Source organism: Diplotaxodon limnothrissa, linkage group LG6 (assembly GCF_057381915.1).
Source record: "Diplotaxodon limnothrissa isolate DT_005_m linkage group LG6, D_limnothrissa_male_GT1.1, whole genome shotgun sequence".
Classification (NCBI taxonomy): Eukaryota; Metazoa; Chordata; class Actinopteri; order Cichliformes; family Cichlidae; genus Diplotaxodon; species Diplotaxodon limnothrissa.
The window spans coordinates 32,682,719-32,705,488 of NC_140601.1; the positions used below are offsets into that span (position 1 = coordinate 32,682,719).

The following is a 22,770-nucleotide window of genomic DNA, read 5'->3' on the forward strand; positions in this document are numbered from 1 at the left end:
GACACTGAGATTTAATACATTTTTTATTCTCTATATGCATTATGTTTGAATTCATTCAAACAAATTACTAATGCCACTAAAAGTTCTTCAAACTTATGAAAAGGGACAGCCACCCTTTATGCAGCGTGGACATTTTTGGGGTTACTTACAGCAGCCTTCTGCTTAAAATGCATGATACATGGTTTTTTTGCATCATTTGCATGCTAAGTTCTTTATTGCCTATATCTACATCTATAATAATTCCCATTCTATTCTTTCTGTGTATATATATCAATACTCTATGCTTCATCTCATAAACTACAGTCTACACAATGGAGCTGCTGATAACAGTACTTAAGCTATAAACCTGCCAACCATTGATATACACCAAAACCCGGACTTCCTCTCTTGCACATTGTGCTGTATTCAATGTAAGTAATTGAAGCCACGAGTGGCAACGCTACAATAAGTGACCAGATTACATCACTCAGCACCCAAAGGGCACTCGACACCCCACCTCACCCCACCCTCACACCCTCCTGCTACCTCCTTTCCTCATCCAGTAATGTGGCATTGTTCATTATTGATGAGATTGACCTTGAGGAAATCCCGCTTAGCTCTGAAGTGGAGACTGTCAGTCTGACATGTGCTGCCAAGGTAAACAGAGTTAATCAACCAAATCGGTCATCTTTATGCCCGTGTGACACCTTCCTAATGTGGATTTAGGCTCTTAGTCCCCATCAGAATTCAGGAATGCAAAACTAAGACTGGAACTGGCACTGGGAACACTGGGGACGTAATGTTGGGAGCAGAGTAGTCTTCCTCCCTCCATCCTGTATTAGTCTCTGAGGCCGAGCTTGAGTCGCTCTCCTCTTTTCAGCAGGAACCCCCCACTGGGTGAGGCATTGCTTTCAAAGAATTCAAATGTACAGCGTGACCCACAATTCTTTTCTCTGTAGGTCGGGTGTGAGAACGGGGCCTGCAAGTTGGCTTCAATGTGTTTTTTGAGGGAGGGAAAGTGTATAGAAAAGATTCAGCCCAAAGAAGGGAACCGCCGACCCAAGCGCCTAATGGCTGTTAACAGTTAATGATGTACATTTAACCCACGAACTCTGCTGGGCTTCCTGCAGGGTGGTGCAGTGTTTCGTGCAGGTCTTGTACCATATGCATTGTGAGTACCTAATTAACCTTATAAGGACAGCTGGAGCATATAGCCAATCCAATGCCATTTGGGAATACTACATGCAGAATAAAGAGTCTCCATCTCTGCACATTTTCAATTTATCCTTAAAAGAAATTCATTTTTACCTCTGGTACTGTCTGAAGATTCACACACAGAAATAGAACATTTTTGTTGTGAATTCCCTGGTGAAAGAATGCTGCCATGTTATCAGAAAAGAAAGAAAAACAATTTTGGGTCCAGCTCAAAGTGGGAAATATTTGGACTCCACGAATTAAACTAGGAGACATTTTACCCGAGTACACAATAGGTGTTGTGATGCGTATTACCCATTGTCTATTGTCATATTCCCCCAGCTTCACCCTGTGTTACCCAACAACACATCCATTTGACTATTACTGGAAAAAACATGGAGTGAACCAGAGAATCTGTAACTTTTTTGTTTTCATACACATCCCTCCAGCAAGTCCTTTGTCTGGCTTTGGTCTGCATTGGCAGGGTGGTGACACTCAAGGCTTCGTAAAAAGAACTGATAAAAGAGAAGATGGCACAAAGCCTGTCAGTTAGCTTGCCAGTACAACAGAGGCTGTGCAGAGAATGTCTCCTCTTACTTTGCCTTTTTTCCCTTTCTTTCCTGTTGATTCTTTTATTTGCCACTGGTTGAATATATATTTATATAATGTCATGTTTAGAAAATGTTAATGTTAAATAATATATTCTGAATCCTAATATATCTGCGTTTACTTTTGATTTCCTAATAACATAGACAAATGTTTGCAAACTGAATACAAGCAGTAGATTCAGTTTGCACAGGGCTGATATGATATGATATCAGAAAGCCCTGGATGTACCTCTTGTTAGCAGGGATCAGTTGGATCTCCTGTTTTTTGTGGCTTTCAACCAAATGTAACTGTTTTCAATTACAAAATGGGATTTCCATCACTAATATATAATGTTTCTAATCAGACTTAAGGTCATCACCATATGCTTTAGATTTCCTTGGCGACAGGATGGACTAGGATGTACACAGGATCAGTAAATCTAGGAGGCTAAAAAAAGGCAAATATCCCAGATTTGCAGAGCAAGATTCTTTGTGGGTTATTAAAAAAATGCTTCTGTTGTGATTATAGAGGCACATCTAAACTCTCATTCAGTTCTTTTCTTTTTTCTTGGGGGGGTGGGGTATCATCTGTTCTTCTCCTGCACTAAACTCACAGATGTGCAACAGTGCAGCCTTTGTTTTATGACTACTACTATTATGTGAGTCAAGCTGCAGAGCTTTGTCTGTAGCATAACCTCACAGTTCATTGATAACTATTTGAAACATACAGTAGAAGAATGACTGTTTGCTTCCCTTGTCTCATAGGCTTTCTCCATCCTGCCCTCTCATCCACCTGCACATTCTAATGAGGTGATCACAGCACTTAAATACCAGACTGTGATCACATTGCATGCTTGCCCCATGTGTACACTTTCCTCTCTTTGTTAGCCCACAGCCTCACGCACATATGGAGGCCTGGGCTGTTTCCTGCAGCCAAACAGAGGGATGTATGTTTCTAATTATAAACTTGATCTCAGGTTAAACACACTCTCTGCTGGCCACCGCAGTAACCAGGATTTATGGTGCCAACTTTTGGGCTCTCACCCCAGAAACCAAGCAGTGAAGCTGATCTGTTGCTGTGTCGTTCACACGGGGAGAAAATAAATCTAAGGCAACAAATCTAGTTAGACGTGTGCGTCACTTTCGTATTTGTGTTGGCTTCTCAAATATAAACTTAACCTGTCTAAGTGTGAGCGCAAAATGTTTCTTAATAGGCCATTGCAGGGAGGCCAGGAATGCACTTTGAATGGCAGTTACTGTTTGTTAGTTGGAAATATGCTAAAAACAAGGTGGAGTGGTTTTATTTCCTTTCTAATGGTAAGATTAAGGTATTTGGTTAAGGCCATGCAAATGTTTCATTACTTGTAAATTTAATTTAATTATTTTACTAACTAGTTTTCTGGCCAAGGATGGTACATTCATGAAAAAATATTTCAGCAAATATGTTTTGACTGGTCAACTCACACTAATGAAGAAACCCAAGAAAGTATTTGTTAAAAAAGGACTAAACAGACAAACCATACCATGTTTTTCTGAGCTAATCACTTTGAGCTCTCCATAATAAACAGACCTGAGACTTTATCCGACTGTTGGTCAGAAAGCAAATAGGTGTATTTCCCAAAATGAGGAACTACATACTTAAAAGCATCTGGCAAAAATATCAGTGCAGTGCTTTTCAACATGAATGTTGTGCAAAATTTAAAAAGTACAGTACTGTGCAAAAGACTTGATTCCCTTTGTTTCTTTATATTTTCCTTCCAAGGAGCCAGATTTTGTTGTAATTTTAAAGTGATCTTGAGCAATAGTTATCGAGTGTTTCTGGACATTTTTCTTTGGCTGCTTTTTTACCGATTTTCAGTCCAGTGCTTGTACCTTCAAGGTTCAAGGTTCAAGGTTCTTCATTTGTCACATGCGTAGTTATACAAGTATAACACACAGTGAAATGTAACCTGACACGCTCCTTGACATGAGCAAAAATGGGGGGGGGGGGGGGGGGGGGGGGGGGTAGAGGAAGAACATTATATAGTATATACATTGGGTGAATGTGCAGTAGTAGCACCTGTACCTGACCATTTTCAGAGTAATGCTTTTTAGGGAACAAACATAATTGGCTCCCATTTCTTTAGTCGAATTGACAGTTTGTTCTACTATTATTCAATTATTCTACTGTTCACTGAAGCTTCATCAGAAATATTCCCAGCGGTTTGCATCAAGAAGAAGGGAAACAAGGGGAAGGGGCTGAGGTATACCAATTTACATAAATCTAGCCTGAAAGTTGCAACAGGTCTGATGGAGAGATGAATGTAAAATCTTTGGTTCAAGTATAAATATGTACAGAGGAGACTGGATATATGCCTCTGTCATGGTTTGGGGCTGAATTTCAGCCAGTGGCTTTCAGGATCTTGTTAGAGTTGATGGAACTATGAACACAGAAAAGGACCGTCAGATTTTGATCCACCATATGTTACGGTTTGGAAAAAGTGAGGCTGGCAAAAGCTTCATTTTTCAGCCTGACAATAACCCCAAACACACTGCCAGTAAAAACATACCTGGATAGAAAAACAGACAATGAAACACCATCAGTCATGGATTGGCCAGTCATGAATCGTATTGACGTAGAAGGGTGCAATAGAAATATTCAAAGAAGAGCTAAAATGTCCTTCAAGAAACTTGGAGAACTATTTCTGAAGACTACTTCAAGAAATCACAAGAAAGCTACCTGATAGAGTTAAGACTTTAGTGAAGAATAGTTGGTCTAACCAAATACTGACTTTCTGGTTTTGCCTTATATACTGTGTTTCCATGCATGGTTGAATATATAATCCAATAAAGCATTGCACCTATTTCCAGTTTTCCTAGCGAGATATAAAGGTTGAGGGGTTACTCAAGACATTTGCACAGAATTGTATTTAGAGGAATGTCACAACAGCAGGAAGGAATGCCAGTTTGTGTTAGTCAGAAAATGTCAAGGGACTGTTGTTGTTGTTATCCCCAAACAGTATTTGAAATAAACAACATCTAAAATGTGATTCAAGCCAAAATGAATCCAGCTCTGGATTATTTTAGCTTGAGTCTTTTCATTATTCAAAATAAGAGGAAATCCTTCAGAGACAGGAAGGTTTCCCTTTTGTGTAATAAAGATCCAAAATGTTATGCCAAAAACAATCTGGAATGTGGTAAACAATATAGGGGCACGCACTACCCGCATGACACACGTGTGACTACGGGGTCTTGGCGTGGCTGGAAGTTCATCATAGTAGAGTCATGCAAACCCCAGGGAGCGATGGGCTTAGTTTAGCACCTACAGGGAGTTGTACAAACACGATAGTATCCAGGTTGCACTGTGGTAAATGCCTGCCTGGCACAACACAAGCCCCATTTGGCATACTCAGGCGTATTACACATCAGTTCAAAAAAGCTGTGCATGCCTTCCTATATATTGTTAATGACTAACGAATCAGAGAAAAGCAGCCAAAATATTCATAAACACAGGAAATTGTATTCAATCTAACAACAAAATCACTTGGGAGGCAATGGAGTCGAGGTCAGTGTAATATTGTTGATCATAGGAAGCTCGTCTCAGAGTGTTAACAATGACCAAACAAACAGAGGTGGGTCTGCAGTTGGACGCTTCGGATCAGGACAGCAACAAGTACAAGTGGGGCTTTCCTACAATCGAGTGGAGCTCCGGGGCCTGCTTCAAAACATGAAACAAGCGCTTCGAGCTGCCAGAATCCTTTTCAATACCCTGAGGTTTTTGCAAAGGAAAAAATTCCAATCGAGTATACCTTTGTTCCTTTGTTCATGTTCTCAAGTGTTCTTCTGGGAGCCCATAGGTGAACTGAGGGTGTTCTTTATCCAGGGTGTGACTGCAACCACAAAAGGTAGTTCCCATCTTAGACACATGTATAGATTATCAAAACAGCAAATTAACCCAGCCAGAAGAGGAATATGACAAAAGCATGTTAACAATACATTTCCCATGGAATGTCGGGTGATGCAAGAGATGTGTTTATGACTTTGCATCTCTCAAATCCTGAAGAAGCAATAAAATAAGTAAATAGAATATTAAATAGTATAAAGCATAAAACTAACACTGGGGTTAGATATACTAAATTGAATTATAGTGTTTACATTCATAGTTTTTCACTGATGGATTTCGACATATTGTGCTGTTTTAGGAGCGTCTTTTGGCATTCTCTAGTTTTTTCTTGATTAGCCGCCCAGAGACAATAGGACATTTATTTTAAATCATGTTCTTCTAAAGTGAATCTTAATCTTAATTGATTCATTTCAAAAGAACACAACTTGATTAAAAGATCACACCGAGCTGTTCTATCAGTACAGAGCTGCTTAATTCATTTCCGGGAACACCAGAGAGGCGTCACATGGAGTCTAGTGACACCTGGCGGTGTAGACAATACACTACACTACACAAAAGGCTAGTGGTAAGTGGAGTTACATGTGCTCTTAGCAGAGGGGTTATGCTATGAAGGAACCTTTGCACAGCCAGGTTTTCTTTGCCTAAACTGGCTCGACAAAACTTCGAAGTCCAGTTGGAGATACGGTATCACCGTTATGAACTTTCTCTGTTAAGAAAGACTTTCTGTTGCATTTTTTTTTTCATTGGGGCTGAAAAAGATTAATGCTGCCTAAAATACTTAATCTTTGGATTTACCGAGGGGTAAAATAAACAGTTTAATTCAAATTATGTTATTCTCAATGCTGTTGTTTATTTTAAGGAGATTGCTGCACATTGCAGCTCTGAAACTTCAAATTTATACATTCAAACATCGCTGTTAATATAGTTTAATAAAGGAGATGTGGAAACTGCTTCAATTTGTCGCCATATGAAGATGAAATTGATTTTACTGATTGAACAGGTGTTCTTTGTGTGTTCTGTATTAACAAAGAAAAAGAAAGAGAGGAGGATGGATGGAGGACAGCTGGAGTCTGGAATCTGGAAGTACAGAGAATTACCACGGAGGAAATGAGGGCAGCTAAGAAGAGCTATGAGGATGAAGAGAGGAAAACTTGTTGGTACAGATGACAGAACTATAGAGGTATGGGAGATGTCTAGGAGAGAGGGCAGCTGGCTTTATAATGGAGTGAAGTGTGGTGCTGATTTTCAAGAACAAGGGTGATGTGCTGTAGGAATTACAAAGGGATAAAGTTGTTAAGGACTTTGCTGATAACAGAGGCTTGCAAAGAACACAACAGATGTGATGTTTGTTTAAGAGTGTTGATGGGGAAGTACAGGAGTTTGCTCCAAGTCAGGAGTTTCACTACAAATCTAGATATCAAAGATATTGTGACAAAGGAGGGATTGTGGTACTGTATGACGAAGTCAGGAGTGGCAGAGACATATTTGAGGGTGGTGCAGGCCATGTAAGAGAACAACAAGACACTAATGAGGTGTGTGGTAGGACTGAGAAATGGGTTCAAGGTGGGAGTGGGATTACTTGTCCACAAGTAAGGAGGAGAGTGCAACCACGGTGGTTTGGGTGGAAATAAATGTCAGGGCTGATATGTGACAAGGAAGATTTACAAGACGATGGATCATCTGCCTCGAGGCAGATGACGTTCTCCACAGCTTGTCCAGATGCTTTCACATCTTTCACAGGTGCTCAGGGTGTACCTGCTGTCATCTGTGAAAAGCACAGTGGTGCCAGTGGTGGATCTAACAATCCCACTATTCTATGGCAAATTCCAATCAGGCTCAGGCTCTTGAGACTGCACTGGAAGACACAGCGAACCTTCTGGAACGTGTCATATTAATGTGTCATCCTGGAGGAGTTGGACTACCTGTGCAACCTTTGCAATTCCAAGTATCGCCTTATGCTACCAGTAGTTACAGATGAAGATGGTAAAGAAAAAAAATGTCAGTGACCTCCACTTGTCAAACCATTCCTGTTTTGGGCATTGTCTGTTTGTTGCTGCTCTAATGCATCTGCTTTGAATTTCATTAACACCAAAGCAGCTGAAACTGCTAGTCTGCTATTTAGCTGACCAGATGAGTATCACAGAGGTTTAATTGACTGTATGCATTTTTGAACAGTGTATAAGTAGGCTGGAGTGTAAGTGCCATCATATACACCTATCTTCAATTAAACCACAACCCACAGGAGCTAAACAAACAAATAACCGAAATACGTGACTAATACGTGACTAAATTTAAGCCGTTGTACATCAATAAGGATAAATACCAATCAAGAGTATCAAAACAACAAACGAACCTTTGATTGGTGTATAAGCTGAGGACTTAACCAATCAGAATGCACCTCAACTAAAGGGAACCCACCGATTGGTTTGTTGTCACGCGTGCCCCGTGAACGTTGAATCCTGCTGTTTGGGGACGAGCAGTGCAGGCGGTGTTGTGACAAGGTGAGTTAGCTTTTCATTGTCGTATCCCTAAAACATTGTAATAACACGCTGTTTGTGTTTGTGTTCACACACACACAGAGCGGGTCTTTAACGTGTGAGCAGCACAGTGTAACTATAACGGTAGCTACTTACGAAACACACGTACGTGCAGCGTCAGTTTTGTAACTGTTCCCTTCAGATGTCAGCTGTAGTGATGGGTCGTTCGCGAACGAAATGGCTCTTAGAGCCGGCTCTTTGACGTGAACGACGCGAGCCGGCTCCTTATCGCGAGCCGGCTCCTTATCGCGAGCCGTCACGTGGTTTTGTTTTGTTTTTTTCTCTCAGCCTCTCTCTCGCACTTTTTTCCCGCTTCACTCTGCACGCGAGCCTTGTGCTTTACGCTGGGCAGAGGGGGGAGGGGCGGTAGTTACACTCAGTAGCACAGGAACAGAGCCAGAGAGAGAGAGAAAGAGAGGCAGGGACAACAACATTAGAAAGGTATAGTAATCATCCACAACTATTTTCGGTTGCAGATGATAAAGGATTGAGAAAGTTTATTCATGCAGGTCCATATGACAGAGAATGTGCATGTTCTTTTAGTTTTCATATTATAATTTATATTTAATTGTGTTGTGGTTTGCAGTGTTTTGTGTTCTTTTCACTTTAAATTTGTGAAAGGAAAAAGCTGAAAATTTAAATAGTTAAAACTTGAAATGTGAATAGTTGATTTTTATATTATATGATTTATTTATTACATTTTATGTGGAGTGAATAAATAAAAGTATATTTACGGTGGCCCCTAGAGACAAAGCACATACAAACTTCAAATCACGTACGAACTCTGAAGCATGTACAAACTCCAAAACATGTAAAAACACGTACAAACTCCAAAACACGTAAAAACACGTACAAACTCCGAAGCACGTAAAAACTCAGAAGCATATAAAAACTCAGAAGCACATAAAAACTCAAAACACGTACAAAAGACAACAGAAGTGCTCCAGGATGCTGGGCGCAGTGTTGAGCCTTTGTTATCTTGTGGCTACACAAGCCAGCAAGTACCAACGACCGGATTTGGTGTGTCGTAGTAACAGGTAAATGAACTTTTTTTTAAATTATTTGAATATATATATGAGTGCCTGTGTATAAATACACAAACAATACACACATGCTTTCAATTGTGTAATTTAAGTGATCTAGTAGCTCTGCTTTGGAAGTTCAGTTCATGCTAGAAATGTGTTTTGGAGTTTGTACGTGTTTTGTCTCTAGGGGCCACCGCATATATTTATATATAAACATATATAAATAAAACCACTTGTTTTTATGTTAGTAATTCCTTTTGTGCATAATTTTATATTATTGTTAATAATAAATTAATTAAAGCAACAAAACAACCTGAAGAGCCAGTTCGGAGCCGAAAGAGCCGGCTCTTTTTAGTGAGCCGAACCGAAAGAGCCGGATCTCTAAAAAGAGCCGGAAATCCCATCACTAGTCAGCTGTGGCTATCGGCCTCTGTCTGTGAAATATTTCTCCCAAAACTAAGGTTTTTAAGAAGATGCGTTAAAGGGATAACACAGTAATTCCTTCACCTGGCGCTTGATCAGCTAACAGGGAAATGTGGTGCATTAAAGGACACAAACTGCTTTTGCTGTCACGTTAGAAAGTGATATTGTAACCTTGTAAACAGGCTGTTTAACCGTAACCGTATTAGGCTACACAAGCATATATATTTTTTACTTTAAATAAATAATTTTAACTGGTGACAAGTTGTTTATTTTGATGATTTAAATCTTTTCTTTCATTTCCTGCTCGTATTTGTTTGTCCTGTACATTTTTCTTTAAATATCTGCCTTTTCTTATTAAGGGCAAAATATAACCAGTATAATGGAAAACGAATTCCCACCAGAGCCCAACAGTGCCAAAAAAGGAAGGGCAATGATTGCTTTGGACGATGACAATGATGATGAAGTTCTCAGGTATGAAGAAAACAAAGTAAATAAGCAGCAATTTATCTTTGCTGCTATTTTGTCATTCAGATAAACGGCTAAGTGTTCTTTTGTGTTGCCCTTCCTGTCCGTTTCTGCTTCACCAAGTCCAACAGACCTGTCTGAGCTGTTGGCCGAGGGGACCAAGGAGGCCCACGACAGAGCAGAGAACTGCCAGTTTGTAAAAGATTTCCTCAGGGGACGCATTAAAAGAGAGCTGTTTAAGGTTTGATTTTTCACTATATAAAGGCAAGAATTAAGGCAGCTAAAGTTGTGAACCAGTGAAAGTAATGAACTACTGTACACAGGAGAGCGTCACACAAAGGTCTTCAGTTTGACCCTGTATATTGAAAGTGCTTAGAGACATAGGCCTACATTTGGTGTTGTCAGTGTGATAAAGTCTCGATCTATGCTTTGCCTTGGTTCTAAGGCATGATCAGAAAAATCCTGCCAAAGAAACTGGCAAAATGTGAGCTGTCTGGAACATCAGTTTATCAAATAAAATCATATTTCACCATTTAACTGTATATTATGTCTAACAGTTTCTGCTAGATGAAACACTTTATGTCTGACTCTGACCCACTTATTCTCCCCTCTTTCCTCCCTCTGCTGTCAGAGAGGCACAGCAGCTCTATATTTTGTCTACTCGGCTATGGAGGAGGAGATTGAGAAGAACAAAGACCATCATCATATCGCTCCAATCTATTTCCCCGTAGAGCTGCACCGGCGTGAGGCCCTGGCCCAGGACCTTGAGTATTTCTATGGAGAAGACTGGGAAAACCAGGTCAGTAGGAAGCATATGGAGGATAAATATGTCAGTCCCAGAGAATGCTGGTCTTTTCTGGCACTTAAGTTATGATTATACAGGTATCATCATCCCAAAAGCTGTATTTAATCAACTGGACTTTCACAGTTGTTCTCTCTCTTCAGATTAGCCTCTCTGCAGGCACCAAGCCTTATGTGGACCGCATCCATGAGGTGGGGGAGAAGGACCCAGTGTTGTTAGTGGCCCACTCCTACACCCGCTACATGGGTGATCTCTCAGGTGGACAGATCCTTAAGAAAGTGGCACAGAGGGCTTTAAAGCTCCCCTCAACAGGAGAAGGTCTCAATTTCTACCAGTTTGAGGGAATCCACAGTCACAAAGGCTTCAAGCAGCTTTACCGAAGCAGGATGAATGAGCTGGAACTGGACGCTGAGACCAAAGACAGGATTGTGGAAGAATCTAATCAGGCTTTTGGCTTCAACATGATGGTGAGGAAACTGCTTATAGGAATTATACAATGTACAGCAATTTGCAAAAAGGTGCATTGTTTGAAAGATAAATTTAAAGTTAATAAATATTTAATTTTATTATTTACAAAAAGGTATTCACAGAACTTGAAGAGCTTGGAAAGACTATCAAAGAGGAGGTCCAAGATGCAGGGTTTGGACACAGTCATGCAGAGATGATGGAGGGTGGAGATATCAACAAGTGTCCATATTATGCAGCTAAAATGGGTAAGAAATGCATCCCCTTTACTGTATTTATGAAATTTTGTTTCTTGCATTTCATTCTGCAGATAGAAAGTTAAAAATTTGGTGCTCAGTTTGATAATAGTTTATAGACTTGCCTTTAAAAGATTGGACAGTGTCATCATGGACTTCAGTTAAAAGGGATCCTTTTAACTGTGGGATGTCTGAGTGCAAAGTGTCAGACCATTCATAGCTACAAAGTTACATGAAGTACCGAATTCAATTATCCTGTTTTTTTCCCTCCTTTTTTCTGTGTTCTCATCTTCATGTCTCCTCTGAACAGCTGTTAGTGGAAATCCTACGCATGCGTGCCAGTTAGCCATGACACTTCTCAGACATCCGCCCTGCCAGGTGGTTCTGGCTGCCTGGATGGCCGCCCTGGCTGGGTTTACTGCCTGGTACTTTATGTGACACAGCTTTCTACTTCAGAAACAGCTTATGTCGGTGAAAGAGCTTTTGCAGTGATGCAGTTGTTTGAAAAGCTATTTTATGATGCATGCACTTTGAGTTAAGCGACACTTTATGGATGTAGAAATATTAAATGCATACTCTTCTGTTATGTTATTAAAATGTTTTTGAACAGTTTTAGTGTTAAGGACTCTTATGAGAGTTGAACACTTGAGGCAAAGTAACCAACCAAGAGAGGACCTTGGTCAGGGAGGACTGTAAATATGCAATAGATTCTAAAAACATGTTTCCACTTTGTTATGGTGGAGTTTTTATTGTATACATTTAAAGATAAATACAGTAAGGTGTGCAAAGACAAAGGAAGAAAAATCTGTTTGAATTCCTTCTGAAGCAACTCAACATTAAAATATTTTGTGAACTAATTCTGTTCTTTGACTTTATTGGTCAATTGAAATGTTTAAAGATTTTTTTCTTTCTAATATAAATCGTTTCTTCAACATTTGCATCTGCTATGTTAAAATTCACCAATACTTTGTATGGATCAATTTCAAATCATGTTCTGTGACATGAAAAACATGAAGGAAGAGAAACAAACAAACAAACAAATGTATAAAAGCAAGAGAAAGCCAACAATCCACCCCAAAGGCACATACTGATGAGTCAGATTAAACTGAGTGAGTGCTTATAAATCACGTATTGCGAGTGTTTCTATTGAGTTGATAGGATTGCTGCTGATGTGTAGAATTCACTGGAAACATCTCTGCAGAGTTTTAGGCTGAGAAAGTTCTTACAAATGAGTGTAACTGAAGACATTTGGATTTGAAGTGGACACAAATTTTAATGTTCATGTTTTTTTTACCTGAAACACCTGTTGTCAAAACGATCTCTACACACTTAACAGCTTTTGTGGAGCGTTCACTAACTGTGTATCAGGTGCACAAGAAGCCTTCATTAAGCAGGATGTAACTAAGCTTTGAGCTCAATCGTCATGGTCAAACTGACGGGAATGTTTTTGGAGTTTTGAAGGTTTTTGATGCAAAAAGATCCCTAAAGTTCAAACAATTCATTTTGCACACACCATGAATTTTTAAACCGTTTTTGGAAATTTGTTTCCCCCTTACACAATGAGAAATGAATTCAGCATATGCATTATTTCAGTTTTCATTAAAGATCTTGAGTTCTTGCAAGCACGAGACACACTTCTCCAAACTTTTCTGAAGTCAGCGATTTTAAAGGATTGCATTTTTGTCATTTCATTTCACCCTGAGACTGAAGCAGATTGGTCTGCTTTTCACCAATATCCATTTACTTTGTCTACATTTAGTCCTTCTGAAACACAAAACATGTCGTGTTTTTCATCCACCATCACATTCACCAGACAAACCGTGCCTCTCTTCTGCTCTGTTCTAATATTATGAATACAATCGTTATCCAAATGATTTGCAAATTTCATGATTGTTTAATTTTTGTCACAGTACAAAAAATAATCCAATCAATCTGGAACTGTCAAGATATGTCAGTCTGGACCGAAGTGGTTAACCAACGTTACATTCACAGACCTCCACATGTGGCTAGCTCTGCTAACGCTGCAATTTTGAACTTCTAGACAAACTAAAATCGGTCCAGGTCCATAATAACAGCGTGAAAGCTGTTCTTTCATGAGACACGTAGAGTCACATGTTTTTTGTTTTGTCTTTTTCAAAGAGGAAATAAAAAGCTTTGTGAAGCTGTGGCCATATGTGGCAATATTTCCATGATACATGTTTGTGCAGTGCTTTTCTACTGTTTCTGAGAACTCGGAAAACATTTATAAAAGCTCTTTATCTATGATACACACGCCTTCATATTTGCAAATCACTTTGACATGAGCCAAGAAACCTGGATCAAATCACCAGCTGGTAGTTAACCCGCTCTACTTCTATTTCTGGATGTCAGAAAACATCTTAACCAAGATAGAACTGAAAACTCACAGGTTCTTAAAAACTCAGCAAGAGAAACTGGTCCCAAAGTGACATTTCTTTGAACCAAACCTGAGGCAAAATGTGTGAATAATTCCCTGTTTCTACAGCCAGGATGCCCCAACCCTAGCCCAGTCAAAAACAATGTTGAAGAATACTTTCTTTAATGCATTTTACACAATAACAGAGTTTTTAGGTTTACACTTTAACCTAACACACAAAAAAAATCAACATCAGGAGGGGACAAATTCTTTGGAGCTTGCAGCAAAAAGGACATGTGGTGTCTGACCTGTGGAGCTATCCTATCATGGTCTGATGATGCAACATGACTATTCGGACAATGTTAGGCCAATCTCACCTGATCTTTTATTTCAGCTGCATACATAGTCACCATTTAGTAAACAACTGTTAACCTACCACAGTCCAGATTTTTTTTTTTTTAATGCAATCTTAGTTCTCAACCTTAATTAAGATTAAAAAAATAATAATAATAATAAACCAGTAATTTATCAACTGTGGATGATTCAGATCTATGTCAGCTAAAATATCTTAGATATAAAATATAACAGCAAGCGTCCTCCACTGTATAATGTGTTTTCATTTAGAATATTGTTCATGGACAATAGATGCATCTCTTAATATGTTGTGTTTTCATAATACTATTCAGAATACCTCACATTTTTTTTCTAAACAAATAATCATTTTAAACTTCCAAACACCTTTTTAAAAGCCTGTTCATCCACCACACGTCCAAAATGAGTAGAGAAATACAGAGTCTCCTGACTGCTGTATCTCTTAAATTTCAGTATGGTCTCATTTACGGAGTCCCCTGTGTCTCCAATGGTCATGACATCTGACACCGGCAGGTACATATCGTGGCGCTTTCCCCAGAAAGTGAGGTGGGACACTTTGAGGGTGGTCTGAGACGGATCCAGATACATCATTCCCACCACCCTTCTGAAGAAGTAACTGGCAGTATACAGCATAGCACCAGCAAACAGAGCTATCCCTGTCGTGTAGCTGACAAGAAAGGTGGAGGCAGCTCCCTGAAAGTAGAGGACGTACACCGGGGGCAAGATGACCACAGTTATTGCAGTTTGGAGGAGTTTGAGCCTGGACACAGCTCTAAGGAGCTTAATGTATGGCAGGGTGTAAATCATAGTGTACTTCTCTGTGGACACATCCGAGTATTTAACAAAGGCTGTGATTTTGGGGATAACAGGTCCATGTAGGTGTTGCTGAATTGGCCTGAGACTTGGTGAACAAGGCTGCAAACTGGAAGGTGTTCGAGCTGCGGGCAGACTTGATCCTCTGGTGAAGGACAGGACGTGGGGAGTTAATCTGCACCGGAGAAGTGACCTGATCTGTAGAAAGATAAATGACATCAAACAGATAAATTCAACATGACATGTTTGGAGACAAAACTGTTATTATGTTGATGATATAGAATATAGAATATTTGATTAGCTAACATCTATGAGAACAAACTGACTACACCACTTAATAAAATAACTCCTGGATCAGCCAACTGATGCATCAAAAATTAACTTTAACACAAACCAAGACAAAACGTACACAAACACCTTAGACTAGATCCCCGTTAACAAAATAACTTTAAAAAAACTGCAAATTCTCTGTCAGTATTTCCTAACATAGTTCATCAATACTGTACATATGGTCTTTAACAATAAAGCTGGCTTTGATCTTGCAAACCTTCCCCGTCACTCTTGCTGCTATCCTCCCGTCATATATCACCTCTGGCCTTCATCTCCACCCACTCCACCCTGTCTGTACTCTCTACTTCACTTATTTTGTGCACTGTACGTTGTTATTGCAGTAATATACAAAATATAATATTGTGCAGTTGCTTAAAAAAATACAAGTGGTATACCCAGACGAACACTTGCAGTATATGTACAGCAGCTGTTGTGTAGCCGCTGTGTGGAATAAAACAACCTGAAGGTGCACATGTCTTGACTGAGCTGTCACCAATGACTGTAGAAAACACACAGCCCTGGCACAGCACTAATGACCTTCTGTGGCTAAAAATTAATCTTACTGATAATAAAAGTCAATGCTGGATAAGAGTTTGGATATAAAACGAGGCTTACCATGATCAGAGACCGGCTAAATGAAAGAAAAATGCAAAAACAAGAAAGATGGATCACCAAATGATATGAATGGGAGCTAACAGGAAGCAGTTATGCGGTGCAACCCGGATGTGCTCACCTTTAACGTCTCGGGGGTTTTTTGTTAATGTTTATTTAACTTTTTTTTTATGTTGTTCCGAGACATCCTGTGAGAAAGCTGTCAATCATCGCTCTGTGACAGCTCAGTAAGAATAATAATTACAATTTTATTATAATTTTGAATACATCAAATTCATTTTGAGGATGTTAGCTTAAATGCGGAAGCATCCACCGGGAAGCGTAAATCAGCAGTTCTCTTCGAGTCACGGGGACTGTCTCTCGGTAATGAGTGTTTTATCGCCGGGCAAAACATGTTCTTATCTCATTTAGGTCGTTTAAAGAAACTAAAATTAGGACAGTAAACGTCCCACACCTTAAATGCGGAACATTTCCTGCCAGGTGCTATCTTCTGCTGTGGGACAGGTGGAGAAGACAAAAAGAGGACAACGATGCTCCAGCTAGGAGATGAAGCCACGCTGTACTCCCTTATCTTCGTGGGGATCCTGCTGGGGACCCGAAGCCCGGTGTGGACAGTGATCATCACCGCCTCCCTCTATCTCTTTCTAGCAATGTTCCGCTTCCCACAGGTACCGTCCAGCCGAACCCAGAAGGTACTCCACCCAGTCAAGGGCACGGCGGGCACGGGCAAGGTGTCGGTGATCGCTCACCGGGGCGGCGGGCACGATGCACCGGAGAACACGATAGCATCTATCTTAGAGGTGAGAGAATGAGGTGGGGAGGGTTTTGGAGCGATTATCCTTCATTTGCCCTTTTTTGTTATGGCCGTGGTTGCAAGGGGAACTACTGCGACGTCTTTAACTTCTGGTATTCACGCCCAGTTTGTATCTGGACAACTTACCAGCACAGAGAACATGCATTTTAAGGCCACCACTCTTCCAGCAGCACCTTGTATCACAATGTTATCAGCCAGTTCCCAACTAGCCAGCCTCGTTTAACTAATCTGCATGTTGAGATAAAGTAAAGATGTGTGAGTAATAATTAATCTAATAGCATCTGGATATGAGTAGTCCAATGTATTGGTTTTAATTTATACAAATAAAGATACCGAATACAGACCACATGCTTATATCAGGTGTATATGAGGTGCGAGTGTTCTGAGCCAGAAATTTGCAAGTCAAAAATACACCTGCTAGTGCTTTTTAGTGTACAGACTTTGTTGCAATGGTGTACACTTTCGAAGAGTATTTCTTAACTGTGATATACCCCCATTTATAGGTCAACACATAGAGAACAGATATACTCAGTTTGCTAGTCAAGTAAAATTTTCTTCAGATGGATCATGGCTTTATGGCTAATTTTGTTGTATAGTAGTTGCAAATTAAGCTGCAAAGTTCATAAGGAAGGTAGGAATGACTTTTGGGTTTTAGGGCAGATTTGTGATCACCAACTCCATCTGAAAAAACATCAAGTGCAGACAAAAATTGTCTGTTCTGTTGTAGGCCAGTAAGAATGGGGCGACTGGTGTGGAATTGGACCTGGAGTTCTCAGCAGATGGCGTCCCAATACTGATGCATGATGAGACCGTGGACCGAACCACCAGTGGGTCAGGATTCCTCAGCAAGATGAAAATGTCAGAGCTGGCTAAACTGGATGCAGCTGCTAAACATCGACTCAGGTAAGAAAGAAGCGTACAGTCAGGAAGGCGCAAACAAAGCACACGGTAGTGAGGTGCTTTAATGTGATACAGGTTCTTCCACACTAATATACTAGCAGGTTTAAACATCCACTGAAATAAGGTAATTTTCCCCTCGAAGGGAGGACGTATGTAATCCGCTCAGTTTGTCTGTTTGTTAGCGGTCTAGCGTACACAGAAGCCACAACACAAGATTTAATTTTTAATTTTATTTTGATCAATTTGAGGTTACAAGGTTACACCAAATGTGAAATTCAGTAAAAACTTTGTTATCCACAATTTATAATCTGTCTTTAAACTTTAAAGCAATATACAAGGCATTGTTAGAAATGAGTACCTAGGTGGTCGAGCATTTCACCTTGGCCTTCACTGCGCATGGAGAGAGCTGTACAACACAGTTTTTTTTTTTCAATGTGACGCCATATGATGTCACAATGACGGCATAAAGTTTTGCAAAATCACACACTGGATGATTATATCTTATCTTAAAGTTGTTACAGCTTATCAATGCCAAAGCTTTCAGCCAGTTCTGCTCCAATCATATGGGTAAAGATAACAAAATACACAGATTCTAGTGTGTAATGTTTCAAGGTCAAAAGTCAGGGTCACACAAATAAGAAAATATTTCAGTTTCTACTGGATCATATCCAACGTTTAAAGTAATATATTAGTCACTGGGGGGCGTATGCATTTTTTAAACTTTAACTTAAATGACTTTACAATAACACAGAAATATAAAAATTATATACTACCATATTAACAATGCTCACTATTCCAACCAATTTGTGCACTGTACCACTGGCAGCAAAACACCCCCGGAGCATGATGCTACCTACCACCATGCTTGACAGATAGTACAGTGTTCTTAGGTTTGAAAGCTTCTCCGTCACTCCTACAAACACATCTCTTGGCATTGTAACCAAAGAGCTCAATCTTTGTCTAATCAGACCATAAAACTTTTGTTTTGAAGGCTTTTGGTTTATCCATGTGGACAGCTGCAAATTGCAGTTGAGCTTGAAGGTGTCAATTTTGGAGCAGTGTCTTCTTTCTTAGTCAGCTCCCTCTCAGTCTATGCTTCACTGTGACACTGGTATTCCAGCAGTTTCCAGTTCATGACAGGTTTGAGCCTCAGTGGTTCCTGGGTTATTTCCTCTCATCTAAGATGGACTGTGTGTGTCTTTGTCCAGACCTTGGCAAAGTGGTTACACATCTGAATAATTCATGCTTATGTATAAGCGTTTTAAACGAATAATTTCAGACTCTTAACAAGAAGTTCATAGGTTTTTGCTTACACAAACCCCAAATTAACCCATTTACACACATGTTCAAATAATACTTTCTCTATGACAGTTTGATTGTGCTGTGTTAGATAAACACTATTTTGCCCGAGGACGGCATGTAGATTGGATGTGCCAAGGATCAAATATCTAACTGAAAGATATAGCCCAGGGAAATATCGGAGCAGGTAAACGGCGGAGAACCGGAAACTTATGCTAGATAAGAGTGAACGAGTATATAAGTGACTTTGGCAAACTGTGTAGTGAGACGTATGAAAGATCACTGGCACAATATAAAAAGAAATCCAGTTAAAACGAGCCTTACTTGTTTTATTTCCACCAGGGACAAGTTTGCAGGAGAGAAGATCCCCACCCTGGAGGAGGCAGTGGAGGAATGCATCAAACTGCAGCTAACCATCTACTTTGATGTCAAAGGTCATCCAGATGAGGTAACGCCAACAAAACTGCCTGCATAACTGAGAGATTGCACATCATCATCGTCACAGTTTGCCCGTGTTGATTTTAGTGATGGCTTGATACAAACTGATCACAAGTCCGCCATTTCTACTTTTTTATTCATTACCAATAGAATGGCACTATAATACATGTCACCACTCTATTAGTTACACAAAACTAATCATTAAAATTAGTTGTGGCAAGCCAGAGTCATACCGGGGAATATCCAGAGAAGAGAAACACTACTAACGCTGACGCACTTTAAGACGTCCAGAACACATGTTCCAGGTTTGTCTGTACTCAAACAAATAACAAACCCCTAAAACGCACACGGACACACACACACACACAGCTTCTCACAGATTGAGGACAGCACCACTGATAAGCAATGTTTTGTTTGTGTGGTAACATTGTGCATGCTGTTAGACGTTCCTTGTTTGTTTGCTCTTTAACAACCAAATGTAACTTTGTTTGTGTTGGCAACATAAAAACTGAGCCAGGGGCAGTAGTCTCTTAGCTTAAAGTTAGGGTATTCACTCAACTCCTTAAGTGCAGCATTTGCACGTTTTTAAGGAAGGGAAAGCTGCAGTTGTGGTTGGAGGCTCACGTACTGACATTTATGATTTGCGGGCCCGTATGCCTGTGCATACACAGCTGCTAGTTACCACCTAGTGGTCGGAGAGGAACACCCACAAGCAAAAACATTAAATCTGCAAACAGCTGAATGACCTACGATAACCATTTGTTTCTTCTTCCTACTCAGGCAGCCGCAGCTCTAAAGGAATTGTATAAGAAATATCCGGTCCTCTACAACAGCAGCATTGTCTGCTCCTTCGAGCCCAAAGTCATCTACAGGGTAAGACGGCTCATATCTGAAGAGTTTAAAGCTTAGTTCATGTCAGTAAACACACTATTTTTTCAGGGGGGATTTTTCTCTGTGGTTTTCTTCATACGATCTAGTCCAACTAGAGGAAAATTACAATTTAGAAGAAAATACACCGAGGTAAACTAATATGTAGTATAAAGAATCAAATTCCAGACATGAAGAGTTTCTGGTGACTGTCAGGTCACGTAGCACCGTTTGTTCCCAAAGGGGTAATTTCAACGCTGCAATTACACACCCTTAAAAAGTACAAAAGATAAAGATGCACAAAGTTCAGACAGTTTGGCTGCACACAGTGAAACAAAAAAAACACAAGAAGAAATGTAGAAACAAGTTTGTGTGGGTCAGCTTATCTTATTTATCCTACATTAATTAACTTCTGCTATAAACTAGAAGTTCAAAGTTCTCTATGCATGATTATGAACCCTGACCACTTTCAGAACTTTTTTTTTATTTTATTTTTTTTAAACTTGCAGCACATTGGCAACGTGGTTAACGCTGTTGCCTCATAGTATGAAGGTCCTGGGTCCAAATCAAGCATTTGGCCCGGGCCTTTCTGTGTGGAGTTGGCATTTTCTTCCCATGTCTCTGTGGGTTCTCTCTGAGTACTCTGGCTTCCTACCATAGTTTTTGGGGTAGGTTAATTGCTGATTCTAAATTGGCCGTAGGTGTGGATGTAAGTATGCCTCTGTGTTAGCAGTGCGACAGGCTGGAGACCTGTCCAGGGTGTGCAGGGTGGCAGCCGTTACAGGCTCCAGCCGCTCCGCAACCCTGAGTAGGATAAGCGGATATCTGTGTGTTACACTTTGCACCTCCTAGACACATTTAGGTGATGGATTACAAGACTAATTAAACAGTATGAGCACACAGCTCTTAGTGCCTTAGCTCTTGGTTCCTATTTTCATTCATTTGTTACCAATTAAAGTGAACGCTAAGATGACCTGACATCAGCTGACATGTGGCTCAAAGTAGTTTACAGTTTTAATTGTAGTTATTTTTGCACAGTCTAAGAGTTAAGTTAAAAACGTATTGTAATAAATAGTGTTGACTCAGAAAGAGTGGGGAAACAAATACACAAATTGCTTTCTAACAAAACAGCATGCTAATGTTCACCAACACTTTGTGTCTAGATGAGACAGAGTGACCCAGATGTGGTCACGGCACTGACCCACCGGCCTTGGAGCCTGAGCCGGTTCGGGGACGGTGCCCCACGTTTTTCATCGCTGTGGAAACATCACTGGATGACTGTCATGGACATCTTGTTGGACTGGGCACACCATAATGTTTTGTGGAAGCTCTGTGGCGTTTCGGCGTTCCTGATACAGAAGAACTTTGTCTCACAGTGAGTTTTGTAGCTGGAACATACAGTGATATATTCTATATATGCGTTAGATTTCATTAGAATACAGATGTGTTAGAGGTACATTTCAATGGCACTGCTAACTGTCTTATTCCATGCTCGGGTTTATTGTTGTGGATCATCAATAGGAGGAAATCTAAACATTACATATATTTGTATATATTAAGTATCTCACTTTTACATTTATTTTTTTTAAGTTATACCAAAAAAGTTATCGTTGCTTTGTACTCATCCTTAAAAAGTTCTTTTTGGGTCATTCAGACCAGATGAACATCACTCACCGATTGTGTGTCCTGTCTGCAGGGACTATGTGCAGTACTGGGCCCAGAGGGGTGTCGAGGTTGTAGCCTGGACCGTCAACACACAAGTAGAGAAGGAGTATTACCAGGAGGTGCTAAAAGTCAACTACATCACAGACAGCATGGTGGAAGACTGTGACCCTCATTACTGACGTACACATAAATCCACTCCACAAAATGTTGGCATTTATTAAAGATAAAAGAAACTGTCACCCATATGTAAGCTCAAGCAAGAGATCATATACTCCTTTTATTTCCAAGAAGACTGTTTTTCTATGGGTGTATGTTTCCTGAAGAATTTTAACTGGGCGCCATAACAAAATACAAAGTAACAGATTTTATTACGACTAAATCACTTTAATAATGAATAATGATGAACTCGCCTGTTATATTTACAGACTTGTTAATGCAAGGTGCTGGTAATATGTGTCTATAATAGACCTGCAGCAACATGATGTATTCATCCACTCAGGACTACATTGGGGGTTTTGGGGGGGGGGGGTTTGTTTGTTTGTTTGTTTGTTTGTATGTTTGTCATGTTAGTTGTGTTTATACAGTCTTTCAGATAATGCAGAGCACTGTGTGCACTTTTTACTCACTAAAATCTGAAGAAATCTACCTTGAGATGATTTTATTTTATTTTTTTTGTCATTTATGACATGT

At 40.0% G+C, this 22,770-nt stretch overlaps 3 protein-coding genes across 4 annotated transcripts; 2 read left to right on the forward strand and 1 right to left on the reverse strand.

Annotated features, from left to right (window-relative positions):
- The first annotated feature begins 8,086 nt into the window (after positions 1 to 8,086).
- hmox2a (heme oxygenase 2a) lies at positions 8,087 to 12,440 on the forward strand. The gene is made up of 7 exons (XM_085356189.1): positions 8,087 to 8,144; positions 9,988 to 10,099; positions 10,217 to 10,334; positions 10,725 to 10,892; positions 11,039 to 11,362; positions 11,476 to 11,608; positions 11,907 to 12,440. The coding sequence occupies exons 2-7, from the start codon at positions 10,008 to 10,010 to the stop codon at positions 12,032 to 12,034; spliced, it is 963 nt and encodes a 320-aa protein (XP_085212315.1). The 5' UTR covers positions 8,087 to 8,144; positions 9,988 to 10,007; the 3' UTR covers positions 12,035 to 12,440.
- Positions 12,441 to 14,687: 2,247 nt separating this feature from the next.
- On the reverse strand, positions 14,688 to 16,154 carry tmem186 (transmembrane protein 186). The gene is made up of 2 exons (XM_085355045.1): positions 16,101 to 16,154; positions 14,688 to 15,353 (listed from the first exon to the last, which is right to left on the reverse strand). Exons 1-2 carry the CDS (start codon positions 16,101 to 16,103, stop codon positions 14,688 to 14,690), a joined length of 669 nt encoding a protein of 222 aa, XP_085211171.1. The 5' UTR covers positions 16,104 to 16,154.
- Positions 16,155 to 16,228: 74 nt separating this feature from the next.
- gde1 (glycerophosphodiester phosphodiesterase 1) lies at positions 16,229 to 22,480 on the forward strand. Of its 2 annotated transcripts, none has more exons than XM_085355044.1 (7): positions 16,229 to 16,324; positions 16,578 to 16,897; positions 17,639 to 17,814; positions 19,453 to 19,558; positions 20,329 to 20,421; positions 21,579 to 21,790; positions 22,112 to 22,480. In XM_085355044.1, the coding sequence occupies exons 2-7, from the start codon at positions 16,628 to 16,630 to the stop codon at positions 22,257 to 22,259; spliced, it is 1,005 nt and encodes a 334-aa protein (XP_085211170.1). In that variant the 5' UTR covers positions 16,229 to 16,324; positions 16,578 to 16,627; the 3' UTR covers positions 22,260 to 22,480. The 2 variants fall into 2 exon arrangements, with proteins under 2 accessions (XP_085211170.1, XP_085211168.1); XM_085355042.1 differs by lacking the exon at positions 16,229 to 16,324 and adding an exon at positions 16,412 to 16,460.
- Positions 22,481 to 22,770: the final 290 nt, after the last annotated feature.